The 17,601-nt window shown below is 41.3% G+C and overlaps 1 protein-coding gene across 6 annotated transcripts in view; it reads left to right on the forward strand.

The window, feature by feature from the left end:
• The window catches only part of LOC132154875 (catenin delta-2-like), an 83,523-nt gene that overhangs the window by 32,874 nt on the left and 33,048 nt on the right, over positions 1 to 17,601 (forward strand). For all 6 annotated transcript variants that reach the window (XM_059563594.1, XM_059563595.1, XM_059563596.1 and 3 more), the window contains 2 exons: positions 3,721 to 3,755; positions 4,910 to 5,026. In XM_059563594.1, coding sequence (XP_059419577.1) covers positions 3,721 to 3,755; positions 4,910 to 5,026 — 152 coding nt within the window. The remainder of the gene's footprint in view (positions 1 to 3,720; positions 3,756 to 4,909; positions 5,027 to 17,601) is intronic.

Genomic DNA, 17,601 nt, shown 5'->3' on the forward strand with positions numbered 1-17,601 from the left:
GGTATTCCATATAAGTACTACAGTTACCACAGTTTTGTATCACATCCAGTGTGACTATATTAAAAGTACTATACATTTTCATGAGGCAGTTTCCAGATGAGAGCCATTCTGTGCCAGTCTGGGCTACAGAGGTGTCTGGGGACTGTGTTTATGTTGCTGTGATTTGTAGTGAGAGTATTTTACCTTTATGCCAGTCATAGTAATACACTGTAAAAGAGTGTTTGCCATCACAGATCAGCTGTACAGCATCTGTGCTACACTAGCCTTTGCCTTCTTATCCACTGACACAATTCAGCCATGATTCAGCACTTCAAAAGGGGCTCTCTCATTACAGGATCCTCTCTTGCACAGGGATTGGACTGTATTCCTCTTTTGAGGACTATGTAGCAGCTCTTTTGATTTGTAGTGTATCGTATATCAACTCAGTCCAAAAGCCCACACAGGATTGTTTCTGCTTTTTTCTTGTCCTTGCTAAACTGACTTTTTATAGACTGTAGGAGTGCTTCTATTTGCAAAATGACTTAAATTTTAGTCTATTCCTCACAGAAGGATATCGTATGGTTTCAGAAGACTTGGAATATGGTATTTTTATGATACTTTGATAGTACTTTCTAGTCACTTTAGACCTAAACAGCTTTCATTCTCATTGATTATAAAGAAAGAAGTGGGCAAGATATATCTTATTATAATCTTTTCAAAAATCACAGTTTGTGTTTTACTGAAGAAAGTAAATCAGAATTTACAACTTACACATTCTTTTCATTGTTGGGTGAACTTTCTCTTTGATCTTGGAACCCTAATTGATTAAATAGATTAATTCTATAGCTGAAAAGTTACACGATAAATTGCTATATGTTATATATCCCATACAGTATCAGGATTAACAAGGACTATTTTACTCCCACTCATTTGGAGTTTAATGATGGGTGGCCTGGCTCTTACAGATGAATGCCTTTGCTCCACACTCATTAATACAATCACGTGAAGCCCTTTCACATGCTCTGTAAGACAGCATGGGTTATACAACACACTAAAGACATGGGAAAGTAGTTAGCCCGACCCCCTCAATCAAACACATGTGAAAATCACCAGTTAGATTTAGGTGTATAATCTAACAACACAAATGTATTTGAGGTGACATTCTGCTTTTCAAGTTATGTTTATTTTACATTTCAATTCCTTGTACTCTATATATTATATGTACAGTATATAGCTTTAAAACTGCAGGAAGCCTCTCTTTTTTTGATGGCATGTGTCTATTTCTCTGTCTGTCATTTGGGAGGCACTCATTGACCCCCAGCGGTTTAGGGCCGGTCTCATCCTCTCTCTCACTCTTTCACTCTTTTCACATACATTAGCAGTGAACAAAAGCCACTCAGAGCTTTGTTCCAGCTTCTCGTAGCATACGTTCACTCATTCACACCAAAATCTCGTCTTTCTTTCTCCCATGACAATCCAAGGCAAACAGGCTGTAACAAACATACACAAAAAACCTTTTAGTATTAATGCAGTTTAGGCAGATAGGTTTTGTAATGCGGACTCCATAAGTTGGATTTAAAAAAAAACTTATTGTGTGTGTGTGTGTACCTATTTGACATTTATAAAACTGGTTTAGAATGGATTTATAAGTTTAAAGTTGATGCTGCCTGGTTAATATAGATAGCATTGCGGATATGCTGTACATTTATATTTTAATGTCACATTAATCTGGTCCAGAAATGTCAACGGGGAATGCTTGAGTGTACAACAATAAGTAAAACCAGATTGAATTGATGGGTTCAATAAGCAGATTTTGTTTAAAATGTAAATTTTAAATGTTAAAATTAAATTAAAATTACATTAAATTTATGTATTTAGCAGATCCAAAGCGACTTACAGTGCATTCAGGCTATCAATTTTTACCTATCATGTGTTCCCGGGGAATCAAACCCACAACCTTGCGCTTGATAAGGCAATGCTCTACCAATTGAGCTACAGGAACACAAAAAAAAGCTTAAAAGCTTTAATGAAGCAAGAATGTGTTGCAAACAACAAAAGAAAAATAATTAAATAAAATTAAGGGAGTGTTTAAGTATCACCTAAACTTAACAGGTAGGAAATATCACCTTTGAGCACCATTAATGGTACTCTTAACAAGTCAACAGGTGCCACTGTCAGGGATATACAGTCATTTGTTAATTTCCCAGTGTTAGCATTGCATTTGTTTGTAGTTCACACCCCTTTGTTTGTTGTTTATTTGAACATGGCCGTGGTCTTGTGAATAATTGTAGAACAATATGTAGACAATTAAAATAAGTCAGAATGGAGGCAAAAAAAATGCTAAATCAGTGTGCTAATTGTAATGGCCCAAATCACATTGCTCCAAGTGTTTCAGCTAATATGTTAAGTCAATATGGAAATGGAGCACATAAAGAACAGTGATTAACTACTGACCACACAATGACCCACAGCTGTGATTGCCTCATCTGTTATGTCATTATTCTCAAGTTAATTATCTTCAGAGAGAAAAATATCTTCATCCTAAAAGGCTTTAATGATCCCCAGGAAGACAGACTCATTTTGTACTATCAATGTGATGTTATCTAGCCAGATGTCTTTGAGAGCGATATCACGTGTCCTGGAAATTGAATGACAATTTCCAGCCAATGGGAACAATTCTTTTTTTTAATTATTTATTATTCATTTTATGCTGTAGGCCCTCCTAGTCATATCTCACAACTGAATCTGTGTTTATCTACCTTAGATGACTTATTTATTTATTTGCTTGTAATTACCTGAAATATGTAGCCAGTAATTGTCTTTTAAAGGGAGCTATTAGAATGAAAATAGTTCATGCTTGTTTGAAGGCAGGTCCACTCACTCATTAAAATGGAGGTTTGGGGTAAAAACGCCTTGTGGCTCATCACTGTTTCTCACTCACCGGGAGCCTGTCTCTGTCTAAGCATTGTTCGTGGAAGAATCGGTGATGAATGGGTTTAAGGAGAACAACGGTGTGGCCCGTTTTGTTTTCTTCTGCGATTCGTCACCCCCTGCACAAACATAGACAGCCTCACAAAATGCATCCTTACACACTCACCGGAAGAAAATCAATAGAGTGATTTAGCAGCCGCTGTAAGGCTCCAAGGACAATGGGTGAGCATTTAGCCTCCCGATGGCGTTACGGGTAAAGCAGGCCACTGTTTACCGTGCGGTGGCAAAGCCAGTCATTGATTAAGGGTTTCTGGCTCTGAGTTCTTCCTCAACCCTTAATTTCTACCAAATCCATTACCATGATAGCCACAGTTTGTGTGTTCTAAAACAGAGATGATACTTCATTGATCAGTGAGTTATGTGATTCATAAAGTCTGCAAATAGGTTTATGAACTTGATGGGTAAACAGTTACATAAACAGTTTATGGCAGCCGAAGTATTTAGCAACACGACATGGCCAAAAGTGCACTTCTGTTTAAAATTGTATATTGTTATAAATATATTTTAAAATGGAATTTATCCTTGTAATGTCAAAGCTGAATCTTCGCCAGCCATTATTCCCGTCTCCAGTGTCATATGATCCATCAGATATCATTCTAACATCATCATATCTTATTATTATCAATATTGAAAAAAGTTGTGATGCTCAATATTTTGGTGCAAATAGTTGCAGCGTAGGATTGTACCGTAAGGTAAAAGATTGTTTGTGTTGATGATGCATCTAAATCTGTTCTATCCTTTATCTTACAGTTCTGCAGATGAAAAGTTCCGCTGGAACAACCAAGGTAACTGAAAAGTTTTCTTGCTGAAATTAGGATTTTCTTACGCTTGAAGAGCAAATGAAGAGCACCTTTTCCAATGCATTTTGACATTTGTCATCATCAAGCAGCCCACGTGGTACACCGTGCATGTCAAAGTGAAACATGTTGACTTTTGACTTAATAATTGTGCGCTACAGCAAAATGTTAGCCAAAGATGACAACCTTTGCATTCTAGAATATAAAACACCGATGAGAGGCTGAGATTGAAGAGTTCAGTGCATAAATGATTCATGAGCTTGAGATCACGCCACAATCTTTAAAATACTGGGCTCTTGGTGAAGCATCAAAACAAAACCAAATGAAGCATCTCATTCTCATTTCTGACTAGTTCAAATTAAATTTCTTTAGTAGATTCCTCAGTGGCGGGTAATGTACCTCAAAATGTTTTGGCCTTAATCAAAATACGTAGCTACCCAACTACCAAAACTACATTGTAAAAACATTGTAATAAGGCTGTGATAACATTAAAATCCATATAATATGTCCAATGTTGTGTGTGTGTGTGTGTGTGTGTGTGTTTGTGTTTTACAAATAAAATGTCACAATGCTGCAGAATCATTTAAAGATCAATATCAGACTCCACTGTATTTTTTGATATTCCTTTATTAAACTGTCACAGACTAGCCTATCTGACTCACATAATCTGAATAACTGGCATATGGTTGTTTTTTGGACACAGACCTACTTTCTGTAAATAAAAGTATTTTCCCTGTTTTTGAAATATCTAATTCAGAAGTTCAGATTATGTTATTTTAAAACCTAAAATGTTGCAGATTGGTCTGGTTTTATTTGCATAGTACAAATGCGATTTTAATATGTAAACTGAACATTATTGTTCCATTTTACAATTTTAAATAATAGGTGTAATTTCTAGATTGTTTTTGCAAAGTGCAGTGTTACTGCAATGTAACCCAACAGCAATCAAAATGTAACATGTAAAACAAATTACGTGCTTAATGTTAAACATTCATACTTTAGTTACGGTAGTAACTCAGCAAGCTCATAATGTTTTACATTAAGTGCTTGTTGAGTAATTATCGGCATATTGAAACCGTTTTATAGGTAGGTGTTTTTATTAGTCTGCTCTATGAAGTTATCTTTCATGTCTTTGTTGACAGACGGACAGAAGGATATAGAGGAGGAGCTCACCACAGGTCTGGAACTTGTAGATTCTTGCATCCGATCTCTTCAAGAATCTGGTATACTGGATTCACAGGAATTCACTGCTGGCGAAAGTAAGGAGCACATTTAAATGATGGAAGTTTGACACAATTAGGAAATGACAGAGACTGAACAATGCTAATGACTTTTAAATGTTCCAATCCTGCAGAGTTGTGATCTTAAACTGACATGATTGATGGTCGGGGACCATAATTTTACATTCTACAGCATTCTTTGACAGAAATGCTTTTGTAACATCCCATAAAATGAGTTAGCAGGTGTTGCTCCGTAGAGCACATGAGCTTGGTGTATCCTCCAGGTTTCTGAAATTCATGTGTGAGCCTCTCTGCCTGCCTTATTATGCATGCTAGCATCTTAATGCATGAATTACAGGTTAATTCTGAATTGAGTTTTTTGGGTAACAAATTCAAGGGGGAAACAAATGTTCAAATAGTGTCAAAAAGCATATTCACACTGCTCAGAGTATCATGCCTACCTCATCTGAATACATTAAATATGAATACTCTGAACAGTTCATATATATTTTCAAAGGCTCAGTTTCTCAGCGTTAAAGAGGTTGAGATATACAGTAGTGTATTAAAAAAGGTTTCCAGATAGCAGAGAAAAAATTAAGTTTGACAGCTGTAACTCAACAAATTTTACTACAGGAAACTTAAACTAAAGTATTAAATAGAACATGAAATATTGAGCAAACTGCTAAATAAATCAGTGTACATGGATATATGGACTCTTAATGGTTTTTAATGAACCACCTTACAAGACATAAAGTATATTTTGTATTTATTTACTCAGCTGTAGTGGTTCCACTCTCTCTAGTTGTGAGTTATAAATAGAATTCAGCTGAAATATTTATCGGTTCTGATCTAAAATGCAGGTCATAGAGAGTGGAGATAAAACTCCTCTCCCCAAACAGATAAGTGACCAGCCCCCTAGACATAGATTGTCCACTGCACAACCACTCTGTATGGCAGCAAATGGCATCTTATGATGTCCAAAATGCTTGGGTGGAGACTGGAGAAGGACCAGAAGTCTGGTATTTATGAAACTTTCAGCTCTTACTGTAAATGTGCCTCTTTTTGAATCTGATAGTGGCTAAGTGGTTAACTCGAGCCATTTTCAGTAACCGCAGTCAGACAGTTTCTGATATTACTGGGTCATCCGAAATGACCCATCCGAAATGACCCAGTTATCATCTTCAGTGGTTTTGAAGTCACACTGTCACATAGTCAGTTTATGGGAAATCTCTTCATAGACTGCAAACCTTTATTGGTTTTCTTTTAATTTTCTTATTTGCAGCCTTTTTGTTTGAAACAGAATCAGAGATGAAAATTTAGCAAGTGAATATCACTAAAATAAGGTGTTTCATTATTGTGATTCATCTTACAGAATGTTGTGGCATGTAGATCTTTTGTAAACAAACATTATTGCTCTGTCAGGCCATTTCAAACTCTCACCTCTTCAAAAGAGGCAGCTTCTTTAGGTGCTGTCAGACATCCTCAGAAGAGAAGAAACATGCTTCGGTTAACTCAACACAAACCACACACTGTCATGTTAGAATTTGCAGGGATTAAACAGCATACAAACTCATCTCTGTGCATACAGGTTATAGCAGTGATTCCCAAACAGGAATTACTTCATCACAATCCAGGGTACAGAAATTTGGATTTTGTTCTGTTAATCCTGTAAATACGGTGGCCGAGAAAGCTCAACATGCTGCAACTTAAGAAAACACATGCAAATTGAAAAAACATCAGCAAATGAAGAAAACATCTTCATCAGTTTGACAACACAAGTGTTACAAATCATCACAACACATGCATATAGCGAAACGCGCCTCAAATCATCACAACACATGCATATAGCGAAATGCGCTGCAAATCATCACAACATATGAATATAACGAAACGAGCTGCAAATCATCACAACATATGCATATAACGAAACGAGCTGCAAATCATCACAACACATGCATATGGCAAAACGTGCTGCAAATACTTCACAACAAATGCAAATTAAGAATCAATTAATGAAGCATTGCAATTTTATTTTCATTAACCCTGAAATTATATTTAGCTGAGGATATTAAAGTTAGCAATCTTAAGTAAAGTTTTACATCTAATCATGTAATTATTCAGCTTATTCAGGCTAATAATATCCCAAAGATAAAGAAAAAACACCATGAAAAACAGGGCCGTGCAGAGACTTTTGTAGGGGCAGGTGCTCAAAGTATAAAAGGGGCACATAGAACAAGGCTTTAAATAGCGCGGTTCAAAATAGCAATACAGCAATATATTGTTATGCATTTCCTTGTCGATTCGCATATCGATATGGATGATTATGTATTGATATGGCAGCAAATGCTGTGATGAAGTTTTGAAAAAGAAACAGATTAGAAGAGACAATTTTAAGTTTAAAAGTAAAAAAAAAAGAAAAAAAAAAATTCTTTCCACCTAATAATAACTCTGGGATTAGAAACTGAAATGTCTTAAATTGTCCCAACCTGATGGCTTTTTCTTCTTTGTTCTACAGAATAATTAAGAACAGTGGTTATAGTAAAAACTATAGAAAACGCTTGTGACTCTACATTTTCCTCTTTCTCACCAGCCTCTGTCTCCTGGCTTGCTGTTCCCTGCTGTCTTTCTGTCACGTGTGCCTCTACATTTCCCTCTTTTTCTTCCTCTATCTCCATCTCCTCATCTGATCTATTACTTTCCACTCTCTGTCCATCTAGGAACAAGGCTCAAATTACTAAGTCATGCTACGAAAGCACTGTATAACTGATATAGGCTTATGTTTTATTTATTTTTCCTTTTTAATCAAAACAATTCCAAACATGCTTAATATATCAGGAAATATCTCGATTCTCAAATGTTTAAGTAGGGCTGAAACGATTCCTCGAGTAACTCGATTACAAAAATTGATCAAGGCAAATTCCTCTGCCTCGAAGCCTCTTTTAATTTATTTTAAATCTCACGTCAGGTTCTTTCGCAATGATTTTTTTAATGTGACACAACACGTTTACGTCACCCACAAAGCGGAAGGAGACACAAGCGCTGTGTCCGAAGTTGCATACTGCAAGGAGTCAGCAGTGTTTTGATTTGAGGGTGCGGGCAAATGTAAAGAGAACGTCGTGGCGTGTGTCCATTGCAAGATAGAGCTGGCACACCACAACTAGAGCCCTGTGATTTCCGCGATGCAGAAAACGCGGAGGGAATCGCGGAATCCAGTCATAAAAACGGAATTTACAGTTAAACGCGGAATGGCACGGAATTTGCCAAATTTTGAATGAATTAATCAAAAGTAGGTCATTGCACTTACATCAAGTCACAATATGGACTAATATCTGTAAATATTAAACCGGAACAGACTATTTAAATATGAATCCTGCATGTTCTGCATGTCTGTGTTAATGAATGGAGCAGAAGCGCGACTTCCTTTATTTACACACACTGAAGCGCGCGTGACGCTCCGGTGATTTCAGCATCTGCTGTCTCACTAGGACGTGAACACATGAACAACATCTCCAGAACTGCTCTGACAGTCACTTCATGAGCATTTGACCATTTGATTTGAGTAAAACTAGCGCCACATCACATACACAGAACTGTAAAGGTACGTCAACCCGTCAAAATAAAAGTCCGGTTAAAGACTATTGTTCAGCAGAATACATAGCCTACCACTAAAAAAAAAAAAAATCGAACATTATTTTTTTTTAAAGGTTTAATCACACAACATTTCTTCCATGTTTTATTTTTAATAGTAAATCCCCTTTGTTTACCAAATAGTTAAGTTAATTTTCAATAATTAAAAGATAAATTAAATTAATGTTTTATGTGTTTAATGTGCATCTCAGAAAATGCTTTATTTAAAACCCCAACTGAATGGCACTTAAATTAACTTAATTCATCTGTCAACTTTCTTGTCATTGTTCACAGTACAAGTACAGACAGAGAAACAATGGGTAATAATTAAATGTTTATTTATGATGTATGCATTGCATTCTATGTATTTAAAAAAAAAAAAGTCTAAAAAAAGGAAACTCAGTTGTTCATTTTAAGAGGCCTGTGACGGTCACGGAGGGACCGTACGTTCAACATGGACGTTAATACGCACAAACACACACCGAGACTGTTTGGTGATACAAAAGTTTATTGTAATTATTGATCAGAGAGTGAATAAAATACCTGCAACCCTCAGGCCACAATCTCCACTGCAGAAACAGACACAGACTACTACTGTGTCGTTCGTGAACGAATCGTTCTTTTTGAACGAATCTTTTAGGTGAACGAATCGTTCTCGTTCACGCAATCCACTGACTCATATTTCTCGTTCACTGAAGTTCCTCCCTCCACAGCAGCGCGGTGCTATTAGCAGTGCATGCGCAGCTTGGTGAACCGAGTATCTGTGAACGGTTTCATCCTGTCAAAGAGTTACTCAACCTCGAGCCAATAGCCTTCGAATATGAGATGTGACAGAGCATGTGATTTGTTGAATGTAGTGAACGAATACGCCCTTTACTGAACGAGTTCGAGAGATCTTTTCATTCGTGAATGAAATGACTGAACTGGTACACAGGTCGTTCGTGAATGAGTTGAATGAGAGTAAACCGGGTCAGTCTGCCATTTAGCATGTCAATCTCACAAAATGCAAAGCGCAGTTATTTATGAATGTGAATATATAATAAACAAACTGTCTGACCAAACAATTAAAATGCTAATTGGGCAAGAAAACCTTGTGCTTTGTTCATCTGAACAACTTAATTAGACTTTATATATTGAATGTGATTATGCACACATTTTAATAATACCAGATCAGTTTTTGTAACAAGTGAATACGTTCGTTGACTTAAGACATAATACATAATTAGCCGGCAGCCATATCACCCTGGAGCCCAAGACCGGTTTCCCACTGAAGCTAAGCAGGGCTGAGCCTGGTCAGTACCTGGATGGGAGACCTCCTGAGAAAACTAGGTTGCTGCTGGAAGAGGTGCTAGTGAGTCCAGCAGGGGGTGCTCACCCTGTGGTCTGTGGCGGTCCTAGAGCCCCAGTGTAGTGATGGGGACACTATACTGTCAACAAGCACCGTCCTTCGGATGAGACCTTAAACCGAGGTCCTGACTCTCTGTGGTCATTAAAAATCCCAGGATGCCTTTCGAAAAGAGTAGAGGTGTGACCTCGGCATCCTGGCTAAATTCGCCCATTAGCCTCTGACCATCATGGCCTCCTAACAATCCCCATATCCGCTGATTGTCTTCATCACTCTGTCTCCTCTCCACCAGTAAGCTGGTGTGTGGTGGGTGTTCTGGCGCACTATGGCTGCCGTCGCATCATCCAGGTGGATGCTGCACACTAGTGGTGGATGAGGAGATACCCCGTCTATGTAAAAGTGCTTTGAGTGCCTAGAAAAGCGTTATATAAATGTAATGTATTATTATTATTATTATAATACACTCTTTTTGCCACCTGCTGGCATATTTTGTGTAATACGAAGAAATGATCACTGAACGAATCAGTGAACGATTCTGAACGAATCATTTTGGTGAACGAACTGAAAATGAACAAATCTCTTGAAAGAATCATAATTTCCACCACTACAGACTACCTTCCATTACAAAGATATTCACATTTATACTGGTGGCCAGCACCATAACCACATGTGGAGGGACAAACTCACAGAAAACACTTTACACATGTTCCCTTAAATATACAGAGTCTGAAACAAACATATTGGCATGATGTTCTACTTAATAAATCTACTTTGATGTTATTAATTCGTTCACATTAAACAGGAAATAACAGCAACAACTCGGCCACATTGCCCATGAAACCCCCACGCTCAATTAATACATGGTAGATTCCCACCCTAAGCGGAACCAATAATTCCTGCCATTGTTTCTTACCAGGACTCTAAAAATCATGGGACAAACGCTACACGGGAACAATACACATAAGGTGTTTCTCAATGTCAAGGAAGGATCCTCGGAAGCCAGTATTTAGAGGATGCTACGTCATCGACATCCGTCGAAGGACTGTTCCAATGTCAAGGATCCTCGGAATTTCAACCAAGGACTGAGTCCTTCGTTCGAAGAATATCCCATACACAGGAAAAGATGCATATGTGTATCCTTCACGCTCTTCGCGCTCTCAAATCACCCACAATCCTATGCGCGCAGCTTTGCTATCTTGTTCAAAAATTAAAAAATGTCAAACGTTAGCGGAGTCGGAGCATTAACGATTTTTATTTACGTTACCAAACATTTGTTATAACTGTAGTAAATATAAGTAAAGTTTAACGTTTAAATGGCAGTACAAATTACTACCATATTTATATTGTAAATTAAACAAATACAAATGGTTAACTGAACCGGACCTGTCATTTAACAATTGGTTGCGTCATCGGCATTTCTTTTATAAATAACTAGTTAAGTTGTCCAAAGTAATTTAACGATACAGCGTTATTCAAACGGATCTTTTCACTGACGTAATGACGCAATTACGTGCACTTGCTAGCCTGATCCATTTACGTGTTCTCCGAATGCTTAAGAGGAGTCTCGCCTAGCCTCTGAAGGAAGTGACTTGGAAGGACACGTCCTGCCAAGGAAGGATCCTTGACATTGAGAAACACCTTTAGTTTACAGGTATTTCATTCAATCTCTGATCAATAATTACAATAAACTCTTGTATCACCAAACAGTCTTGGTGTGTGTTTGTGCGTATGTGTGCGTATTAACATCCATGTTGAACGTGCGGTCCCTCCGTGACCGTCACTAGACCCAGGAGTCTTATTTTATCTTGCTTAATTAAAATTGCACTAATATTGCACTAATTAAGCAAAAACACATTTCATCCGATCACTCGATTAATCGATGGAATTTTTGGTAGAATACTCGATTACTAAAATATTCGATAGCTACAGCCCTACGTGTAAGTAAACGCGTTTTGCACCTTTATAGATTGTTATTTGATCAATATATGGAAAAGTAGTGTAATCTATTAACTACACATAATAGCCTGACTTTTTACTTAAGTGCCATATCATGCCATAAAATATTTTCAATATGACTGAATTTGCTTTTTATGTAAATCTTAATAACAATATTGTAAGTTACTTATTTTAACACTTTCATTTTACAGAGAGTAAAGAAAATTTACATTATCAAAGAACATTTTCATTCAGTCTAGCCAGAGTTCAGGCACTCTCAAAAACTCCCATTAAAATCACTGAAGCACTTTACATTACATTATGCACATCTGAACTTTTGTTGTTTCTGATGAGAGAATTCGCTAAATAATTCAGTCAGCAAGCAAGTGAACTAAACATCTCGGTTACGTATGTAACCATGGTTCCCTGAATAGGGAACGAGATGCTGCGGTGACGTCACCATATGGGAACACCTCTCGGTGTGACGAATGTCTGAAGCCCTATACCATCCCGCCAATCCAATTGGCCAAATAGCGCTTGGCACCGCCCTACGCATGTGTACGCATCGTATACCTGAGTGCCGCGCGCTATTTCGCTCAGATTTCATGAACTGAAGAAATGCTATCAAGGTACAGAACGGCCGGGACCACAGCATCTCGTTGCCTATTCAGGGAACCATGGTTACATGCGTAAGTGAGATGTTCCCTTTCATATGTCACTTCGATGCTGCGGTGACGTCTCCCTATGGTAACCCTATACCATAACGCCTGACGTACCTGATAGTTGGAATCCAAGAAAAGCATCTGCTCAAGCGGAGAGAACCCGGGAGCCAAGAGCCATCCTCACATCCAGAGAGAGAGAGAGAGAGAGAGAGAGAGAGAAACTAGTCTAGGGCTATTCTTAAACTTGGAGCTCATTATATTGAAGTACAAATCCAAACACCAGAAACATTATGCATTTTATCAATAATGAAATGTTATGAAAAGTATGCATTTTATTTTTTCACATGCTGTATGGTTGAAATAATATTTTCACAACTTTAAGCTCTGTTGTTTATAAAAATGCTTTATTGGCTAATGTTTCATAAACCTTCAGTTGTTATGCTCTAAAATCCATGCCATTAGTAATTTCACCATATTTTTTCCACCTAAATCACTAATCTTTAAAGTCACAATTCTATAATGGTCAAAATTACTCAGGCCAATGGTATTTTTTAATGACATTATTTTATTATTATTATTATTATTATTATTATTATTATTATTTAATAATTGTAGCCTACATAAATAGTTGAAGCAAAACAAATATTCGGATCGTCCCTTATTTTTTCCCGTTTTTTTTTACAAGAATAAACATTAAAACATATTATAAATTAATAAAAATAATTTAAGCAATTAAAACCTTTATTTTAAAACTTGAATTTAAATACTATTAAACTAACTTTAAAATATCAAGGAGTTTATGAATTAAAAATGGTAAAATGTCACAGGGCATGTTAAATAGTCTAAATGAACTTGTGTCAATAATATAATTAGAACTAACAATATAATTCGATTTTTTTAAATGATCAATTCCTGTACAAAATGGGACAGCAACCTTTATATCAAACATTTTTAAATCGTCCACAGCTGAGCATCGCGGGAGGCTGATCTGCGCCAGTGCGCTTGAAGTGTGTCACAGTGTCTGGGTTGTGTCCCTGGGTTTCCACTAGATGTCCCCCTTTCTCACGGTGTCTGTCACCTTATCACTTCCTGTTCCCTTATTTGGTCACCTTCCTCCTTGTTAGTAATTGATTGTTCCCCACCTGTCTCCTGTTCCCTCATTATCCTTCTGTCTATTTATACCCGGTCTGTCTGAGTCTGTGTTACGGAGTCCTTGTTTAATGTTGAAAGTTTATTCATGTCCGTCATCTTGCCTTGCCTTGTCTTTGTGTCTTGTTTATGTTTGGATTTGGATATTCTGGTTTTGACCCTGCCTGGACTGTTTTCCCCTTTTGGATTACCCTTTAATAAATGACTTACCTGCGATTGGTTCCTTCTCCTGTGTTTTCTGTAACACCGATCGAGACAGAAGGACTCCGTCAAAGTAGGAACCAGCGGTATGTCATTTTTCCGTTCCCCAGCCAAGATGGCGGAGCGGCGAACCAAGTACCTTCGGTTGATCGCCCTCCGCCAAGAGGGCAATGAAGTGGGTGCCCTGGCTCAGGTGTTCTGGTCCCTGGCCGAGGGCATGGGCTACAACGATGCGGCCCTCAAGGACTATTTCAATGGCGGGCTGGAGACACTGGAATTCTGGGAATGGAGACACTGGAATTCTGGGAATTCGTGCGCTACCTGCAGCATCGGCTTCGGTGGGATGCCCCAGCCACTTCTGTCTCTTCCGGCGGGGTGGTCGTCAGCCCAGCACCACTGCCCAGGATGGCAACCAGCCAAGCGCCACAACTTAAGATGGCCGCCAGTCCAGCACCACTGCCCAGGATGGCTACCAGCCAAGCGCCACAACCCAAGATGGCCGCCAGTCCAGCACCACTGCCCAGGATGGCTACCAGCCAAGCGCCACAGCACAAGATGGCCGCTAACCCAGCGCCAATGCCCAAATTGGCCACCGTTCCAGCGCCACAGCCCAAGATGGCCGCCAGCCCAGCAGCAATGCCCAAATTGGCCACCGGTTCAGCGCCACAGCCCAAGATGGCCGTCAGCCTAGCGCCACAGCACAAGATGGCCGTCAGTCCAGCGCCACAGCACAAGATTGCCGCTAACCCAGCGCCAATGCCCAGATTGGCCACCGGTCCAGCGCCACAGTACAAGATGGCCGCCAGCCCAGCGCCAATGCCCAAATTGGCCACCAGTTCAGCGCCACAGCCCAAGATGGCCGTTAGTCCAGCGCCACAGCACAAGATGGCCGTCAGTCCAGCGCCACAGCACAAGATGGCCGCTAGCCCAGCGCCAATGCCCAAATTGGCCACCGGTCCAGCACCACAGAACAAGATGGCCGCCAGCCCAGCACCACAGTACAAGAGGGCCGCCTGTCCAGAGTCATGGCCCAAGATGGCTGCTTGCCGAGCGCCGCTGCACAGGATGAGAGTCTCAGTTTACCCTCCGGAGTCAAGTCAGGTTCCAGTTGAACCTCCGGAGCCTAGTCAGGTGCCAGTGAACTCTCCAGAGTCGAGTCAGGTGCCAGTGAACTCTCCAGAGTCGAGTCAGGTGCCAGTGAACTCTCCAGAGTCGAGTCAGGTGCCAGTGAACTCTCCAGAGTCGAGTCAGGTGCCAGTGAACTCTCCAGAGTCGAGTCAGGTGCCAGTGAACTCTCCAGAGTCGAGTCAGGTGCCAGTGAACTCTCCAGAGTCGAGTCAGGTGCCAGTGAACTCTCCAGAGTCGAGTCAGGTGCCAGTGAACTCTCCCGAGTCGAGTCAGGTGCCAGTGAACTCTCCCGAGTCGAGTCAGGTGCCAGTGAACTCTCCCGAGTCGAGTCAGGTGCCAGTGAACTCTCCCGAGTCAGGGCTAGTCACCGCTGATCCTCCCGAGTCAGGGCTGGTCACCGCTGATCCTCCCGAGTCAGGGCTGGTCACCGCTGATCCTCCCGAGTCAGGGCTGGTCACCGCTGATCCTCCCGAGTCAGGGCTGGTCACCGCTGATCCTCCAGAGTCAGGGCTGGTCACCGCTGATCCTCCAGAGTCAGGGCTGGTCACCGCTGATCCTCCAGAGTCAGGGCTGGTCACCGCTGATCCTCCAGAGTCAGGGCTGGTCACCGCTGATCCTCCAGAGTCAGGGCTGGTCACCGCTGATCCTCCAGAGTCAGGGCTGGTCACCGCTGATCCTCCAGAGTCAGGGCTGGTCACCGCGGATCCTCCAGAGTCAGGGCTGGTCACCGCGGATCCTCCAGAGTCAGGGCTGGTCACCGCGGATCCTCCAGAGTCAGGGCTGGTCACCGCGGATCCTCCAGAGTCAGGGCTGGTCACCGCGGATCCTCCAGAGTCAGGGCTGGTCACCGCGGATCCTCCAGAGTCAGGGCTGGTCACCGCGGATCCTCCAGAGTCAGGGCTGGTCACCGTTGACCTTTCAGAGTCAAGTCAAGTCACCGGTGATCTTCAAGGACTGAGTCAAGTCACCGGTGATCTTCAAGGACTGAGTCAAGTCACCTCTGATCTTCAAGGACTGAGTCAAGTCACCTCTGATCTTCAAGGACTGAGTCAAGTCACCTCTGATCTTCAAGGACTGAGTCAAGTCACCTCTGATCTTCATGAACAAAGGCAAGTCACCTCTGATCTTCATGAACAAAGGCAAGTCACCATTGATCTTCATGAGCAAATACAAGTCACCAGTGATCTTCATGAGCAGTGTCAGGCCAGCACCAATCTTCTGGAGTCCAGTAAGGACACCAGGGGATTACCAGAGTTTCGTTGTCCCGTTGATCCAGCCGCACGGAGGTCTGCTCCGCCTTGGGAGGCTCTGGTCCTGACCACATGGCTGTGGTGGTCTTCTGCTCCGCCCTGGGGGCCTTCCGCCCTGACCACACGGTTGTGGGGGTCTTCCGCTCCGCCCTGGAGGACTCTGGCTTCAACCACAAGGACGTGGTGGTCTTCTGCTCCGCCCTGGGGGGCTTCCGTACTGACCACACGGTTGTGGTGGTCTTCTGCTCCGCCCTGGGGGGCTTCCGTCCTGACCACACGGTTGTGGTGGTCTTCTGCTCCGCCCTGGGGGGCTTCCGTCCTGACCACACGGCTGTGGTGGTCTTCTGCTCCGCCCTGGGAGGCTTCCGGCCTGACCACACGGTTGTGGTGGTCCTCTGCTCCGCCCTGGGGGACTCCAGTCTCCACCACACGGACGTGGTGGTCTTCTGCCCCGCCCTGAAGGGTCTTCATGTTGTTTTTTGTTTTTGTGTTCACTCCTGTCCCTGTTCCTCTCTGTGAGCCTGGCCCTCCGTCCCTCCCCCTGAACCTCCTCCGGTCCTCCTCCCTCCTGGTCTCTCTGTTTTGTGTCTACAATTCTGGTATCTGTTCCCCATGATTTTTTTTCTGGCCCTCCGTCCCTCCCCCTGAGCCTCCACCTGTCCGCCTCCCTCCTGGTCTCTGTTTTGTGTCTGTCGTGGAGCGTCTGGGAGCCGCTCCGTAGAGGGGGGGTACTGTCACAGTGTCTGGGTTGTGTCCCTGGGTTTCCACTAGATGTCCCCCTTTCTCACGGTGTCTGTCACCTTATCACTTCCTGTTCCCTTATTTGGTCACCTTCCTCCTTGTTAGTAATTGATTGTTCCCCACCTGTCTCCTGTTCCCTCATTATCCTTCTGTCTATTTATACCCGGTCTGTCTGAGTCTGTGTTACGGAGTCCTTGTTTAATGTTGAAAGTTTATTCATGTCCGTCATCTTGCCTTGCCTTGCCTTGTCTTTGTGTCTTGTTTATGTTTGGATTTGGATATTCTGGTTTTGACCCTGCCTGGACTGTTTTCCCCTTTTGGATTACCCTTTAATAAATGACTTACCTGCGATTGGTTCCTTCTCCTGTGTTTTCTGTAACACCGATCGTGACAAAGTGAATGTGATGAACAAAGTCATTTTCAGATGCAATGTAAAAAATAAAAAAATAAACCTATGGATAGCCTATATTAGGCCCAGGCTCTGCTCTGAAGTAAAACTTTTTAACGGATTAATCGCCTATTTTCATTTACTGCATGTTGTCTTTTTTTTTATTTTTTAAACACGCTAAAAAATAA

The sequence above is a fragment of the Carassius carassius genome, chromosome 12 (genome assembly GCF_963082965.1).
Source record: "Carassius carassius chromosome 12, fCarCar2.1, whole genome shotgun sequence".
In the NCBI taxonomy this organism is placed as follows: domain Eukaryota; kingdom Metazoa; phylum Chordata; class Actinopteri; order Cypriniformes; family Cyprinidae; genus Carassius; species Carassius carassius.